This window comes from Canis lupus, chromosome 8, assembly GCF_003254725.2.
Source record: "Canis lupus dingo isolate Sandy chromosome 8, ASM325472v2, whole genome shotgun sequence".
NCBI lineage: Eukaryota > Metazoa > Chordata > Mammalia > Carnivora > Canidae > Canis > Canis lupus.
Window position 1 is genome coordinate 4,652,885 of NC_064250.1, and position 18,217 is coordinate 4,671,101.

Sequence of the window (18,217 nt, forward strand, 5' to 3'; positions counted from 1 at the left end):
TTTTGATTTTCCTCCTGGGAACAAGATGAAGTTGAATGACCCACTCAGAAAATAATGACCCACTCAGAAAGCACATAAACGATCCAACATAACAACTGGTAATGTCCTAAATTGAAACAATACATAAAAGACTCAGAGCCAGAAGCCTCTCAGAGCTTCTGCTAGGATGTCCTTCTGAGAGTCCTCAGTCAAGTGTCAGATGGTTATGTTGGTAATTCATGCAGCAACATAAACATCAAACTTGCTTGGTGCAGTGGTTACAGTGGTAGGATCCCCCAAACCCAAACAAATAGAAAACCCTAGCTGCACTTTCCCAACTGTAGATGTTAAATATGTGTACTATTACTTTATTTTTAAAAAATTTATTCAGAGAGAGCACGAGTAAGAGAGAGCAAGAGCAGGGGGAGGGTTAGAAGAAGAGGGAGAGGGAGAGGCAGACTCCCCCGAGCAGGGAGCATGATATGAGGCTCGATCCTAGGACCTGGGATCATGACCTAAGCCGAAGGCAGATGCTTAACCAACTGAGCCACCCAGGCGTCCTACTGTTATTTTCATTGATGTGCTTTTTTTTTGGTTTCTATTCTTAGATTCTTACTCTCTCCTAAAGAGTTACTATAAGCTGAGTCTTTAATGAAATATCATGCTGTCTAGGAAAATGAGGAGGAAAGAGTAACAGAAGACTGGATGATAAGTTTCTGTGTGCACAGGACTGATACAATTAACAGTCATTTAGAGAGAACTTTCTTTTTTTTTTTTTTAAAGATTTTATTTATTCATGATAGTCACAGAGAGAGAGAGAGAGAGGGGCAGAGACACAGGCAGAGGGAGAAGCAAGCTCCATGCACCGGGAGCCCGACGCGGGACTCGACCCCGGGTCTCCAGGATCGCGCCCTGGGCCAAAGGCAGGCGCTAAACCGCTGCGCCACCCAGGGATCCCTAGAGAGAACTTTCAAACAGAATTTTAAATTTGATCCTTGTAAATATTTTGTTAAGTTGGTGCTACCTCCTTTCTACTAGCTGAATCAATATAAGGAGAAGATGTGCTTATTAAGTGAGCGTGGAAGTCTAGGCCTTCACTGAGTGGATGGGGAACAAGGGACAAGGCTTGACTGAGGTGCTGGCTCTATCCCTTATTAGCTGTGGGATCTTGGGCATGCTTCTCATAAATTATTTTCCTTGTTTGTGCCATGGCATAGAATAACTGAAGTTTGTTCTTTTTTTTTTTTTTTTTAAGTTTGTTCTTTTGTATTTCTTCAAAAGTGACAAAGAGAGGGATGCCTGGGTGGCTCAATGGTTGAGTGTCTGCCTTTGGCCTCAGGGTGTGATCTTGGGGTCCTGAGATCAGGTCCCACAACAGGCTTCCTGCAGGGAGCCTGCTTCTCCTTCTGCCTATGTCTCTGCCTCTCTGCGTGTCTCTCATGAATTTAAAAAAAAAAAAAAAAAGAGTGACAAAGAGAGTCACTGGATGACCTATGACACAGATTCCTCCTGACATAAAGAACTATAAGGAACACTCTCTGGCTCTCTCTCGACAGTGGGTCAGCTAAGCAGCCTGGCTGTCCCTTCTGTTCTGCATCTAGGTGCTGGAGTCAAGCAGCAGCCATACAGTGGTTTTAACATGATTTAACCTGGTCGAAGAATTGTAATCTCTAATATGTGCGTGCATGTGTGTGGTTCCCCAAATATATTAAGGTTTGAGCAGTGGGGCTAAAATACACATGAATCTATTCTTGAGAAATAAACAATTCATGGTAACGTGCCCCTGGCTGGAGCACATGTAGGAGTGTGAGGTTTGCATCCCAAAAAGCTGTTACTCACTGACAGAAAACATGATAACACAGGGAAGGGAAGAAATATATCAATTATGGCAAATATTAAAGATTTCCCTAAAGTAGTATATTAACATTTTGGGATTAAGAATGAGCATATTGATCACCTTTTATTTTTTTCATTAGAACCCTGTTAGGACATACACATGTCCTCTTTTTAGAAGTCGTAAGGTGAGATACCTTACATGTGCCCACACCTGAAGCGCTCACAAGGTGAAAGATTCGCACACTTCACCCAGGGATGACCCTGCATTGTTTGGAAGAGAAGTCCAACGCAGAATCATACTTCAAACTCTGAGATTCTATTCTACCACCCCAAGGGAATCCAGTGTAAAGTCATTAGGTTTTTCCTTTAGCATACCAATCAGCAGGGGCAAATGAGGGCCAGCCTGCTATGAAGGAGACATCAGAGACATTTGTGTCCCTGGAATTCTAATAGAGCTCAAAAGTCTGGGCTTGATACCATCATTTGAAGGGCTGTGCATAGAAAAGCAACACTTAAGAAATATCCTTCGGTGGTGATGAAAATATATGGCACTCCAAAATAGCCTGCTTTATGGAAAAACAATCTGCCACATTCCGAATTCTGAATATAGCCAAACTGGAGTGCAACTGTATGGATTAATTACTGCAATAAGAGAGGGCTCATTTCACCCTGCCCCTGTCTGTCTGGCCACTGCTAACCATCCTTTGAAACACAGCTCAGCAATCACCTTGGTGTTGTTGACTTGTTTTATGTCTCTTTATACATGCTGTGTCCCCCAGAAAAGTAAGCCAAGTCACCAAAGGTATCTACTTCGTTGCTGCATCTCTCCAGTTAGCTCAGTGCCCGACAGGTAGATGGTGCTGCATCAATGCATGTGCAATCAATGAGGACAGGTACACAACTGGGCTGCAATGTACGTGGGACCACGAAAGGAGGACCCAGATAAAACAGGTGAAAGAGAAAGAGGTTATTCAAGGAGTTAGCCAAGGGTGTTTGGGCTGAGTTCAAGAAAATGCAAGTATTTGCTTTGGTTTGGACAGAAGCTTGCCTTAAGAATAAATCATTTGTTTTCCTGCAAATAATTTATGACACTTATTGAAGAAGAAAAGAGGTCTGCAAAGAATCTACATTGTGGTTCTAACACAGAAGTTGCCAATGCCACTGAAGATAGATTCCCATTGTCTACGGCATTAGGCATAAAAATAATAGGCCAACAGTAATCACTACAAAAGGTTAGTGTAATTAAGCTAGCAGTGAAGAGTCATGTGGGATTTGCTCACATTTTGAAGCAAGCAATACAAAAAAGTTCCCCTTGGAACCGTGACTTCATATGATGTGCCCATTATCCAAGCTGATACTACTATTTGGGGGCAGACCATGTTTCTTTGAAATGAACGAATTGAAAGCAAGTCTGTCTTCTGGAGTCTAAAGTTCTCCACATATGATGAACTCTTTGGAGGCATCTTTGAAGTGCAAATGTGTCATCACACATATAACAGTATTCATCATCTCTGCCGACAACAAACATCTACCGTCTCAGAAATGAACCTGAGATTTCACTTTCAGGGCCCCTGTCATTCATGATGCCATGTTACTTTTCAGTAGACAGACTGGCTCCACACCTCTGCCTTCAGTCTGGTTAAATCGACATTGCCTGGGAGCTTAGGGAGCCAGCAACTAAATGAACAGCTCTGTATTTATGGATGGTGACTGACCTCTAATGAATTAAACGAGAGGTAGAGTGGAAGTCAGGAAGGACCAAGGCTGGAGGACTTGGTTCTAGCTTCCTGATCTTCCTGCCATCCAGGGAAGAGAAGATAGCTGCCAAGATATGGACAGAAGTAGGAGAAGGAACCAATGCTCCCCCTCTTCACACTTGCTTAGAGCCTCCTGCCCTCTTTCTGTTTATGAGGGCCTTTGCTTGGCCCTACAGATTGTACGCGTGTTTCCTGGATTCTGAAACCAGGAACAGAAGATCAAAGCTTCCGAGCCTATTCTCTGGAGAGAGAGTATCATGTTTGCATGAGAGAATTTCAAGCATGCCAAAGAAACCAGTTCTATGTAGCTGATTTCCCCCGAGGGAAAAAGAAAAAACATGGTCACGTGGGGTATATTCAATCAATAAATATAAGAGAAGAACTGCAAGGGACTGTAGGTATTTAAATGATGATCCTGTTTGAACTGGTATTAAAGAAAACGTAGTTTGGTGGAAGTCAGGCAGACTTGCTTCCAGGACTGTGATCTTGGTAAACTTAGTCATAATCACTGCGCTTTAGTTTTCCTAGTGAGAGGATTGAGCCAGATGTGGACTACCTGAGCTGTCCAGGGAGTGGCCAGGTCTCCATCATCTTCCCCAGCCACCAAAGTAGCTCATCTCTTTAATATGCTGAGGTTCAGACGGACAAAAATGAAAACAAAAACTATAGAGAACAAGGTAATTTGAAAGGCCTCTGATAGTTCCATCACTCTTAGGATCTGCCCCTCTGCCCCCAAATACTTAAGTTATTATCTTAATAACATACCTACTATAAGACTAGGGAAAAAAATGAAAAGTATCTATAATTTCTGGCCCGTTCCCCTTATCTCCCTTTTTTAAAGTCTAGGGACGTGCCAGCTAAATATGTCCCCCAAATTCCTGTACAGCCTCAGGGGACACCATTCACAGCAAAGATATCAGTGCGCTGTGTGGAGCGTGGCACTCAGTGGCCTTGAGGAAGATGCTTTTAGAATGGAGAAGGCCTGTGTTTGCATCTCCTCTCTGCCACTCACTAGCTACGTGACCCTGGGCAAGCTATTTAATGATCTCTCTGATTCTATTTCCTTCTCTGTAAAATGGAGGTAGTAAACCACATTTTCAAAGGCTGAGGTAAAGGCAAAATGCGACAACGCACGTTAAGAAACTGGTGTAGTGGAAGTGTACCAACTGCGATATTAGTTCTTTAAAATCACAAAATCTATGACATTTCAGAGTTCAGAAAATAACTGTGTCTGGGATGTATGGCTCATACTGGAAGGACAGACCAAAAGATACTGCAAAATTTGGAACTGCTCTCATCTGCTGAAGATGGGGTAGGTACCCTCAAAAGCTAAAGGGGTCAGAATGTGGTGACCCAGGAATTACACAATTTTAAGACTGAATTGTGGTAAGTGGCAGAAAGGAAGACTAGTCCGCATGCCAATTAACTAGAGTGTGTTGGTACAACTGTTATCAAGGATAAGCAACTGTTTAAATAAGACCGGCTGTGCTCATTAAGGACACATGTGCTGCCAACAAATTACAATGTGCTCAGTTCAAACTGTTTTGCCTTTCTTAGGAATCCAAGACCAGTCAATATTTAATTGTGCCAATTTCACTCTTAAATTCAGAAGGGATTAATCTACACGATAAAGCTATAACTCGGGCATCACAGATTCTCAAAATACTAAAACTGAAGTGGATTTTTGATCTCTCAGCCAACCTCTACATGTCACACCAGCAAAAAGTGAGGTCTAAAAAAGATGAGAGACGTGTCTATGGTCACAAAAGATAGGGTCAAGGATGCCTGGGTGGCTCACGGGTTTGGCGCCTGCCTTCGGCCCAGGGCGTGATCCTGGAGACCGGGGATCGAGTCCCACATCGGGCTCCCTGCATGTAGCCTGCTTCTCTGCCTGTGTCTCTGCCTCTCTCTATCTCTTATGAATAAATAAATAAAATCTTTAAATAAGAAAAAAAAAAGATAGGCTCAGTTCTGGCACTTGGTCTCATTAACTTACTCCTTTCCTTAGGATAAAAAATCAATCTTTAGCTTTATCTAACACATACACACTGTCAGTTTAACATTGATAAATTGATTCTTGTTTTAGCTCTGCACAATTTGGGGTTCGTAGGGCACTAGAAAACCTCTTTAGGGCTGGGTCAATGACTGGAAAAAGCAGCTGGGTGGAATTGTGTGGGAAGGTCTGAGGACATTCAAGGAGGTAATGAAGAGCATAGAGTAAGGTTTTTAGGGACCTGCCAGTCTGCAATATGGGTAGTGAAACTAGGTCTTTTTTTTTCTTAAGGTCTTTTTAAAGATTTATTTGAGAGAGAAAGAGTGAGTGAGAGAAACATGAGGCGGGGGTGGGGTGGGGTGGGGCAGGTCAGAGGGAGAGGGAGAAGCAGCGCCCCTGCTGAGTGGGAAGCCCAGAATGGGGCTCGATCCCAGGACTCTGGGATCATGACTTGACCTGATGGCAGACACTTAACCGACTGAACTACCCAGGTGCCCGAAACTGGAGTCTATTAAGGAACCAAATATAGAATGACTCTCCATATCAAGGACATAGCACAGTGACCAGCACATAGTAGGAACTCAGTGCTTAATTGCTACATAACTTTGATGATGAACCAGAACTGACTGAATGAATGCATGAAAGGAACTGTTTGGAGAAAAGAAGTGAGAGCTTCAGAGGCAACAGAGAAGAGGGACCAGCTAGTAAGTGGACAGAGGGAAGAGCTACCAAAGATCTTCTCAACCTTAGCAGGAAGGACAAGACTCTTGCCTCTTGCAAGGACAGTGGAAAGAGTGAGACTGTGGCCCTTCTGCTCTGCCTCACATTTCCCTTCTGAGGAAATGTGGCAATTCCCATGGCACTGTTTCTGCTTCTGGCCACTGTGCTCTCAAGATGGAACATGCAGAAGTGGAATGAATGCAAGAGGGGAGTCTATCTCGAAGGGCAACAGAAATTTTAAGCCCGTATTGTCACATTATTTTCAGAGGACACTCTGCTTATATGCTATCCATGTAGCTACTGGCCATATGATGCCAGTGGAAAAATGTTTCCTAGTAGGACCGTGAGACCAAGAAACAAATCTGACTCTAGGACAGTGGAGAAAATTCCTATCTAATGAAGAATGAGGGAAAGCTGGGATGTCCTGGCCAATTTTTCCAGTTGCTGAAACACTGAGTCATCTGTGGTCCTGAGCCTGGTGCGCTCGGACCTGCCAGGTCTGTTACAGCTCAGCTTTGCGAGTGGGATTCATGTGAAGAGCCCTGTGGCACAGACACGATAGCAAGCAGCATCTCATTCTGTTTTCTAAACACTAAGAGGTCGGTGTTAGATGATCTCTTTCTTTTCAGCATCTACATCTAACAGTTTTTTTTTTTAAAGATTTTATTTATTCATGAGAGACCAGAGAGAGGCAGAGACACAGGCAGAGGGAGAAGCAGGCTCCCTGCGGGAAGCCTGTTGCGGGACTCAATCTCAGGACCCCAGGATCACGACGTGAGCTGAAGGCAGATGCTCAACCACTGAGCCACCCAGGTGCCCTTACATCTAATAATTTTTACTTTTGTACACAGGATGGGGCCACTTTAAAGAAAATATACACTAGTCATCACTTCTGACATTTTTCTAGGACTAAATGGAGAAGCTATAACACTGCATCGATGCCTAAGGAAGACGTTTCTAGGTTTTTATGATGCAAGCAACTTACTGTTCAAGATGAACACCAACGTTTCAGTGGGTTACAACAAAGCACTGACCACCATCTTCTCTAACGACATCTAGAAGACTAATGGCAAAATGGCACTACGTATGTCAGGTGCTATAGTGAAATAATGGGTTCCATGTCACGTTCATTAGAAAGACAGATATAGCCCAAGGAGAAGAAGTGATGTCTATATTGTGACCTTCCTCTGACATTTGATTAAGATCAAGTTGGTGCACAAAAATTTTTTTTGTAAAACCAGGAGAACGGGTCAGTGAAAAGAGCAATGATAGAAACACTCTTCCTGGGCAGCCCTGGTGGCTCAGTGGTTTAGTGCCACATTTAGTCCAGGGCGTGATCCTGGGGACCCGGGATCGAGTCCCACATTGGGCTCACTGCATGAAGCCTGCTTCTCCCTCTGCCTCTCTCTCTCTGTCTCTCATGAATAAATAAATAAAATCTTTAAAAAAAGAGAAGAAAAGAAACACTTCCTCAACACACAGAGTGACTGGCAAGGTTTTTTAAAAATATTTTTAGCTCACTTTCAATTCCCTAAAAAGAAATGCCACCTAGAAGAAATGTGTTAAGCACCCTCTAAATGTTTCTCATTAAGTTGCCAACACTGGTACTCACCCCTTAAGGCTGGCTTACAGCACTCAGCCTAACTCTGCTCTCTATGCCATCCGAGGGATAAACGTGAGACTAGCTGCTATCTGAAAGGAAGGGACTACATCTGTAAGAATTTGTAGGTTAACATTTGTAAAATGCCTTGAGAAATAATAGGAAAAGCAGCCTGGAAAACAGTGTTCTGCAATGTGAGTATAGAAAGGGTAGTAGAGAAACCAAACCGAAAGGTTTTCCTAATAAAGGGACAGGTTTGTTCGTATAAATAATCTTAGCTAGATGGCTAATTCTTCTAAAAGGACCAGCTTTTGGTTAAGAGTGAAAACATGCTACCTTGTCGAGATTTAGCACACAACGAATTCCCTAGAATGGTTCTCATGCTGTCCAACTCTGAGCATCTGGATTCTTTTTTTTTTTTTTTTGTCTTTAATTATGCTGTAGAGCACCTAACTTTTTATGTAAAAGTTAGTGTAAGGAGACAGGATGACCAAACTCATGCAAATGCCCACTCACCTCCCATGATTTTGGACTGGCAGTTAATAAACTCCGGCTTCCTGTCGGTGAGGTACCTCTGGCAGGTGTGGTGGAGGATTTGGAAGAAGGTGCATTTTTCTGAGGCTGTGCTGGCTACCCACTGGTCAAAGGCATTTTCAAACAACAAATCAAACTCCGCAGAATCCTGGAAAAGACAATGAAATACCCACTGATCTGAATCTATAAAAACTGCTGCTTCCAGCTTACTCCTGACAATAGACTCACAGAGGAAAAAAGACCTTTCAAAACTTTGGTCTTATTCCCAAGGCTCATGTTTATTAGCACTCAGGTGCATGGAAAAAAAGTCCACCTTTCTCTGTTTATCAAGCAAACCCCAAAATCTTAGAGAAAAAAAATCTCCCTTATTATTTTTAGCGTGTAGTTACAACTTATATTTCATTTTTCCTCATTATTGAGGTTTTGTATACTGAGTGTGTGTGAGCAAAAGGGAAAATACTTAAATAAATAATTCTACCTTACAATGCTTCTCATGTTAAATCCAAGAGAATCCTAATACATAATTTGTAGGGTGACATCTATTTGTTTTGGTGAATAAATTTCATCACCGGTGGTATTAGGAGTAGAGTAAACGAAGCTTTGATAAATGGGGTTTTTCACATTGGTAACCATGGACATGATATCTCAACTTTGCCCTTTGCACTTGGCTGATAAACATCTAGGAGTCCACGTTTCTTCAATATGTATCCCTTCACATTTCTGCATCAAACATGACCAAAAGACTTAGAGTTCCCCATAAGGATCCAGAGATCAGAAAGCCTCAGCTACACAACTGAAATAGAGAAACAGCTTTGTTAGAAATGACTCAACCACCACCACTGCCAAGGTCAGTGAGAGTCATTGTGTGAAGAGAACACCTTCTCCCAACACTGGACATTCACTCACCCGATTAGGGTCAATGCCATTAACCTGGCGAAGCTGCTCGAGCATCCACTGCGATCTCCGCACGAACGATGTGGAGCCTTCAAACTGTTTGACCTTCGTGATGGATGCTTGTGTGGGTTTCTTGTTTGTCACTGCCAAGAAAAGACCGTTCAGATTAGTGGGTGTGCAGGTTGGTTTATTTCTTCATTCATTGGTGCTTCTATTTTGCATCCACACATGTATACAAACACACACGCACACAGAATATGATCATGTGTGCCTCTGATAAGGGGGGGGTACTCAAAAGAAATAGAAGTCATACTCTCCACTCTCAAGCAATTACAATATAATTATGATGTGAGGGCTGCTTCATTTACGTCTTTATCCATTCAAACTGAACGCGACTCAACTGACTAACTCCAAGTGCTTTTAATGGAGGCTACAAGTACACGATGACCAACTGCAGGGAAGGAAGCACACACGGTTGACAGGCGTCAGGTAGAGGTCACTGGGAAAGGCTGAATTTTAAAGGAAGCAGAGGTTACTGCTTTCCCTAGGGAAATCCGATGCATATTTCCAGTATAAATATATCAAGCTTCAGTGGTGAGATTGGGAGTAATGCCTCTTAAAAAAATTATTTGGCTTTAAAAATATCATCTAGTTGAATCTAGTCTGTCTTTCTTTCTTTCTTCTTTCTTTCTTTCTTTCTTTCTTTCTTTCTTTCTTTCTCTTTCTTTCTTGAATTTATTTATTTATTCATTCATTCATTCATTCATGGGAGCCCCAGAGACAGAAGCAGAGACACAGGCAGAGGGAGAAGCAGATTCTCTGCAGGGAGCCCGATGAGGGACTTGATCCCAGGACCCCGGGATCATGACCTGAGCCAAAAGCAGATACCCAACCAGCGAGCCACCTGGGTGTCCCTGCATCTGTTTCTGACTGTATTTAGCATTCATGCCCCCCCCCTCCATCTTGAGGTCACCACAACTGCAGGACCAGGACAGCTCCTCCTCCCAGCTGTAGTCAGTTCTTCCTTTGCCCCTTCCATGCTGAGGATGGACAGTGTCACCTCTCAGACAGAGGTCAAGCACCAGCCACTAGGAGAGAGTCACTGTGGATATTTTTACATCTGCTTACTTCATGACTTAGAGCCTCCAGGGTAGGGTGCTAATTAAGTGTTTTAAAAGGGCTTTCCTAAAAGCTCCCCTTGAGGCCTGGCTGTAGGAGTTGTAAAGTTTAACAGAAATGATGCTATTTAAGGGAACAAGGAAAAGTGGAAAGTCCTATTTGTTGTAATGAATGCAATCCTAAAAAGACGGTGCGTCAGTGGCACATTCTTTGTTTTGAATAACCCTAGAGAGCCTACATTTCCAAGTACCTATGCAGATGTTCAGCAGATGGCAAAAAGAATCCTTAAGAGATGAAGGACAGGAAGCACCTACTCCAGTCATGGTTGCTGGTAATTCTCTCCTTCATGCATAGAAGAGTTTGGGGCAATTTCTGTATCGTGGGTCATTAAAGCAGGAAGGCAGGGACCAAGAGGTGAATGAAATGTGGGCACCCTGCCTTTACATCTGTGGGAGCCTTATGGTTCTAGGACTAAAGACCTTTTTTTAGGACCTCAGTACAATCTTTACTCCAAACCAGGATTTAGCAAACCTTTAAAAAATAATTTCAAATAATGCTTCACTTTATTACGCATTATGTCAGTTATATTTGGCTAGAAGCTTCAGAACATTTCATACCAATTACGTTTACTTTCATGGTTAAAAAGTCATCATCCCCTTAACACCAAGATCAGTGGAAATTTTATAGTCTTCTATTCACACACAGCCTGTGTGTGTGGCTTACGGCTCCCTGTACGAGTCTGTTATGTCCTCTTAGGAATAACCATCCCCCAAACTAAATTCAGGCTATAGTATCAGCCGGCCCAGGGCTCTGTCTATCCGCTTAATTTAATTCATTTATTTCATGTGTCTCCTAGGAGATCTAATAGGTTTTCTGACAGCCATGCCCTGTGTTCTTCTGTTTTCATGTAAGAGGAAACAACACACCTGGAATACAGGCAGGTCCTAAAATGTGCTTAAAGATTAAAGAATACTTACTTTTCAATAACAGGAAAACATGGGTTCCTGTATTAGGCACACCCCCTAAACACAGAGAGGATTTCCTCTTTTGTTTATGTAAATCACACGACATTTAGGCATCCTGGGAAACATGAAGGTTTCCTTCTAGCTTTAAGGTCATTATGACTGCCTATTTTTTTTTTTTTTTTACTTCTTGTCCATTTATTTTCAAGTGGTTTACAGCATTATAAAAACTCAGACATCATGTGGGATCACTGTAGCTACTGGTGTGGTGTTAAGAATTGACATTTGAGAAAAGCACGTTCCACCGGAAGGTCACTGAAACGCGAGGGGCAGGAGCCCCATCCACAGACAACTGCCCCACAGACCTGCGGGGAGATCACCCTGCAGAGCGCTCCCCGTCCAGGAGGCCGCCACCACCCAGCCGTTCCCGTCTCGTTCTTTCTTCTAGCTGATTCTTTGCCTGCTTCTTGGAAATCTCAGTAGTTTTTCCTGGGCACTGAGCCCGGTTTGGTTTAATTTTTGTTTATGGTTATTATCTCCACCATCCCAGTTTCTATTTTGAAGCAGGTGCCTTAAAATTATATTATTACATACACATTATAGAGAGTTAAATAAAGACTTTCTCCGTCTGAAATCAAAACAACTGCACAAACACATCATTGCCAGACTTTGTGAGTTGTGGGCTTGAAGGAGCCATGCTTTAACCCCTTTGTCGGTTTGGTGTTTTCGGGGTCCCTGGCTGATAAAACAGGCGAGTCAAATTCTGGATGACCAGTGAAAAACAGGAATCTTTCTTCTCTTCCAAAGGCAAACTGATTGATAGCAAGCATAGCCTGGATCAGTAATAACGGAGGGAGGGCGTATGTCTGGCTACCTCAATGCAATAGGCTCTGTAGTCACTGTTTTGAATAACTTTAAAGACCAGTTCACTAGGGCATTTCTGTCATGCCTTTGACATTCATGAGGACAAGGTAAAGGTACAGGCGTTTAAAGGGGTAGGGCAAGCATGATATTCTCAGGCAAGACCACCCAGAATCAGCCGAGTTCCCTGGCTTACCACTCCTAAGTGCGCACCAGAATCATCGGAGTTTTTTGTTTTTGTTTTTTTTTCCCCACCACACCAAACACACCAAACCATGTGAGTCAGAATCTCTGGAGGTGTGGCCCGACATCCACATTTTCAATCTCTCTAGGTGATTTAAGGCACCGTGGCTACTGAGACCACTGTTGTGTATTAATTTATTTCACAAATATTTACGGAACATTTATTAGATGGGAGACACAAAAGTCAGTTTTGTGGGCAGTTCAAAGCTTGAATAGATATGGTTTTTAAGTCAAGGATCTGGGTGGTGGAGGGTGGGGATATTAAGAGTGATGCAGAACAGTGCTAATACATAAAAGGAGTCATCTAAGGTGTTGGGGAGGGAGGGGGCTTTGAGGACCAAGGCAGAGATGGGGAAAGTCAGGCAGGCTTCATGAAGCAGCCACATTGCAGCCAAGACCACCGGCCCTCACCCAGACTTCTATGGTCCCTCCCACACTGGTTTCTCTGACAAGCCTGGTATTCAAACTTAAATATGGAAGACTGAACCACCTTTTAAAAACTCCTCAATGGTGTCCCAAAACGCTTAGAATAAAACCCAAGGCCTTTACTAAGACCCGTACAGCCCTAGAGGTCCTGGCCTTGACCTACGTCCCCATTCTCATCTCATCCACTCTCCTGTCTGTCCACCAGGCTCCAGCCATCTTTTGTTCATGGGAAACAGCAACCGTCTTCTACCCTCTGCAACTGCTGTTCCCTTCATAGAAATACTCTTCGTTGTTTTATGGATGTCTTTTGTTCACCACTAAGATTTCAGCTTACATGTCAAACTCCACAGAAAAAAACTTGTGTGATTGTTTATCTGCATAGATTTCCCTTCACCATGTTAATTTCTTTCCCTGAGCTCTGTTCATTGCAAAACAGGTTTATTTCAAACCTGGATAAAATACTCGAAATTTGCTTCTGTGGCATATTTGTAAAGAATAAAAACCAGATTGCTATTATGTCCATCTGGTCCTAAAACATGTTAAGAGGTAGATAAATCTCCACATGGATCTTCTAAGCTATCTCCTACCAATTTGTGAGGCAGGATCTTAGAAATTGATAATAACAAGTGATATTTTTCCCAGCAACTAAAATTTTTAAAATGATTTTATTTATTATTTACTTATTATTAATTTATTATTAATTCATTTTTTACTATTTTATTTATTTATTATTTATTTTTAAAATGATTTTATTATTTATTTATTATCATATTTATTTATTATTATTATTATTATTATTATTTATTTATTTATTGCGCATGTGCAGGTGAGCAAGCATGAGTTGGGGCAGGGGCGGAGGCAGACAGAGAATCCCAAGCAGACTTCCCGCTGAGCAGAGTCTGATGAGGGGCTTGATCTCATGACCCCAAGATCAGAACCTAAGATGAAATCAAGTCAGATGCTTAACCGATGAAGCCTCTCAGATGCCCCCAGCAATTAAAGTTTTAAAAAATCTTTTAAAAGCACAGTTTGTTTTTTTTCTCTTATATTTGACCATGGGTCTGTGACAGAGGCAGGGTCATTACTATCGTCATGCATTATATTTACAGACAAGGAAACTGAGGCATGGAAAGCACGGACTTGCCAAAGTAATACTGTTCATGGCCAAGAAAACTGCAACTTGCACAGTGGGCTTTGGGTCCACTGCTCTCTCCACTGGTGCTTTTCGCTGCAATGTCAAATGCCACATTTTATTGTGTGAGGGAAGCTCATCAAATATGGACTAATGGAATTTTTTGTTCTAATAATGATACTACTGTTGTGATTTTGACAATATCCTGATATTATTCCCTTAATATGTCCCTTTAAATAAACTTGGTTTTTCACTTATGTTAATGTGGAATAAAACATACTAAAGCCATAAATAGCTACATAGCTCTGTCTACATGAAATAAAAAAATAATGTAAAAAATACAGTTGAGACAAATGCTATTATTTCAAATTAGAGAGTTGTCAGTACAAGAAGGTTTGGCATGTGAGGTCTACTCTAAGGTAAAATGGTGATTAACAAGTGAAGACAGGTGGTTAAAGGCAATCACAACACAGATGTTGCTCTAGATATAATAAAACTTACCTGGAAACAGCTTCTCTAAGGACACTGCGTCCTATGCATTGGGATTCACCAGTAAGTCATGTTTTGGAGTTATCCAGGCCTAATGCTGCTTTTTTACTTACTCTCACTCCTGTTCCCCACTGTTTTCTTTTGGCATCAGAAGAAAACAGGACCATGAGGCCAACTAAACCCAGGTAGGTCCTTTTGCTACCAGCTCTGGTAAAAAGAATGTGATTCTCATGGGGGCACGCCTCTTCATTACCCTTCATGTAGACTTCATTTACATCTTAGTTGTAGTTAAGAAGCAGTGATAGAAACTATTATGTTTAGAATATCATTACCATCATTGCTCAAATGGTGAAATATCTTTCCCCTCATGGGCCTCAACTGGCCTAAAGGCCTAATAAAGGTCTTTAAAAAAAAAAAAAAAGGCCTTCCGTGAAAGATTGCATAAATATAAAATAAGACACTTAGCTAAAGTCAAAGGGTGGAGACGACCCAGCCTTGCTTCTGCCCAATTAGACAATTCTATTTAATTGAAAACCAACAAGCCAGACAATAGCAAAGCATTTGCTTAGCTCAAACTTGGTTTTCCATTAAGCCAGGAATTGGTGGGACGCCTGGGTGGCTCAGCGGTTTAGTGCCCGCCTTAGGCCCAAGGGCATGATCCTGGAGTCCCAGCCAGGATAGAGTCCCACATCGGGCTCCCTGCATGGAACCTGCTTCTCCCTCCTCCTGTGTCTCTGCCTCTCTCTCTCTCTCTGTGTCTATCATAAATAAATAAATATTTTTAAAAAAAGGTCAGGAATTGGTGCAGGAAGGGATAAAGCTTGATGAGAAAAAAAGACTTTCAAGTTACTTGCATATTATGCAAACCAGCAGAAGGTGCATGGTCTGCCAGTGATTTAACAGGCTGATCCTCCATTTCAAGGTCTAATAGTTGAAAGACTTTAAGGAGTTACAGCTTCCCCTTACAACCTTGTTATTCACACAGCACCACTTGTCAATCATTCCAAATAGGAAAATCAATTTTGCTTAAGGTACAAAATATCAAGCCTCAGTCTTAAAGTGTTAGTTTAAAAGAAACAAATGATCATCACATAAAATTATTACTCATCACCTCTATATCCTCTACCCATTTCATTTTTCATAGGTATTTTTGTATATTCCCTAACATCTGCAAACATTTCTCATACATGTTAAACTCAAATGGAATCATCTTACATTTTTATGTGATCATTTCTATTTTAAAAAAAGGGTGCTGAAGAACAAATCCTATCTATAATATAGCTTGATATTGAGGCTAGGTAGCTAAAATGCAGAGCTTACCATAACTAGGTACCTAGAGTACCTTAAAATTTCATCACGCTTACTCCTACCATGAGCTTAAGTGAAAGTGTTTTGTGGTATGCTTTTTAGCTCTCTGCTCTGCTGGGGCCCACTGGCCAAATATTTTGATTTCAACAAAACTGCTGAGAAACAATTTGGAGCAAGGAATAAAAGTGATAGCTACATAGAATCTTATCAGGGCTGCTCTTTGTCAGGGCTGACTGACATGAAGGGGGGGGAAGAGAGAGAGAGAAGGAGGGGGGGAGAGGGAGAGAGAGAGAGAGAGAGAGAGAGAGAGAGAGAGAGAGATCCTCTGAAATGTGGTTCTGGAAGTAAAAGCAAGATTGAGCCCCTCCTGGATGCTGAAGTGGTAAAGAACTGGGCTGACAGACCAATGTGAGAAATGATCACTTGGAAATAGTCTCCTTAATGATCTTCCACAGGGCAGCCCGGTGGCTTAGCAGTTTAGTGCCGCCTTCAGCCCAGGTGTGATCCCGGAGACCCAGGATCGAGTCCCAGGTCAGGCTCCCTGCACGGAGCCTGCTTCTCCCTCTGCCTGCGTCTCTGCCTCTCTGTCTCGTGTCTCTCATGAATAAATAAATAAAAATAAAAAAAAATAAACAAAAATCTTTAAAAAAAAGATCTTCCACAACTCTAATATATGATAATTCTAGGTGAATTTCACAGTATCTATGGAGAAATAAGCATCGGGTTTGAGGCTACATCAGCAGTTTCATCTGGTGAGATAGTTGAATGTTTATGAAGCTTAGAAGCAAGAATATATAGGTTGTTACCTCAAATATTTTCAGAACAGGGGAACGTCATCACTGGTATAGTTACTGGGAAATGGAGCATGGTGTGCCCTACACAGGGTTGATCGTTGACTCCCCAGAGTCTTTCTCAAAGTGTGTTATCATTTAGCACATAGTAAATGTTCAGACTCTACTGGCTTGAGCCAGACCAATTCATGAAATGGCCAAGTTTGTCTCTGGGGCCATATCTCTCTCCTCCCTATCTCAGGTTCCGAGGGCTCTCTGGCCAGATTCCTGATAGGATCCAAATATGCCTGAAAGAGTAGTTTCAAATCTGCATGTTTTTAGGATGACATTTTTAATCCAAATAAACAACAACCACCACAACAAAAACAGTGGCTTTCAGTCTTGAGCACCAGGCCCTGGGGAAGAATGTAGGATGGCCTTCCAAAAGTCCCTGCTCCACTAACCCTAAAGGGGAAGAGAGGGGAGAATCAGGGGACAGGGCTTTGAGGTTTGTTACTTAACAGCAGACTTCCTTAGCCTACAGTAGGGACAATCACAAAGAAAGAAGTTTTCCACACAAAAGATTCCTTATTTGGTATCATTAATTCCAGGGCCTGTACCTTATATCACATTTTCCCTTCCAAACTAGAGACTGAAAGCCTAGGAAATTTTTTTCCAAAGGGATATGAAAAAGGAACTATTTGTATGGGAAACTTCTTGCACAGAAATTTGGAGAAATCCTTCAGGAGAAGGAGGGCAATAAGAAACATCTTGCACTAAGCATTCCGTAGGAAGGATGCTTAAAAGCTAAAGTGCAAGGTGCAGCACCATATGGAGAGTGTCTAAAAACTTATACATCAATAGAGCAAGTGATCCCCCCTACACTAACTTTGCACGAAGTACTACTGGTTTTAGTATTTGGAAATCACCAAAAAGGAGATGGCATTACTTTCGGAATATGCAACTTCAATGTCACATGCCAATATGAGATCTAATTGATATTTCAAAAACCTAGTCCCTTCTAATTTTAATCTTCTTTACCTTGTTCTTAATTTTACTTATTTTTTTAGTTGTAAAATATGTAGATTCTTATTTTGAAAGGCTATCCTACTTTTCAAGTCAGGTTTGGGTTCAGGTGCACCACAGGTGGTCCTGGGCTGTTACATCTTTTGCTGGGAATCAGAGAGCTTAATCTCCAGAAGGCTTGAGTTCCCCACTGCAAGACCAACAGTGTTCCCTCCACGCTGGCACCTTGAATGTCTTGTGTATTATGCATTGCATAGAAATACAGAGTGCTAGTTTATGTATGCATGCACAAATGAAGGAGGGAGTAAATAACCAGCTCCTAACAAAAGGAAGGACAGTTCTTAAGCCTGCTAGAAACCACAGATAAACCAAAAATTTATTTCAGGTTCAAGTGTTCTGTTTCAAGCAAACCACAGTTGTAAGAGATTTGAATTATTTTCTTACTAGAAATAAGGAATATCCTGAGAACTAGGGAGAGCGGAGAAAATGGTAAAAACCAAGAAATTACAGAAATATCAGGACACAAGAGATAAATTTTGAGCTAGAACTTCTTAGGAAATCTCTTCTC

At 41.9% G+C, this 18,217-nt stretch overlaps 1 protein-coding gene across 11 annotated transcripts in view; it reads right to left on the bottom strand.

Moving 5' to 3' along the window:
• Positions 1-18,217, bottom strand: part of STXBP6 (syntaxin binding protein 6) — a 239,080-nt gene that overhangs the window by 43,025 nt on the left and 177,838 nt on the right. For all 11 annotated transcript variants that reach the window (XM_025444276.3, XM_049113027.1, XM_025444285.3 and 8 more), the window contains 2 exons: positions 9,326-9,456; positions 8,402-8,567 (listed from right to left, as the gene is read on the bottom strand). In XM_025444276.3, the coding sequence (XP_025300061.1) occupies positions 8,402-8,567; positions 9,326-9,456 (297 nt within the window). The remainder of the gene's footprint in view (positions 1-8,401; positions 8,568-9,325; positions 9,457-18,217) is intronic.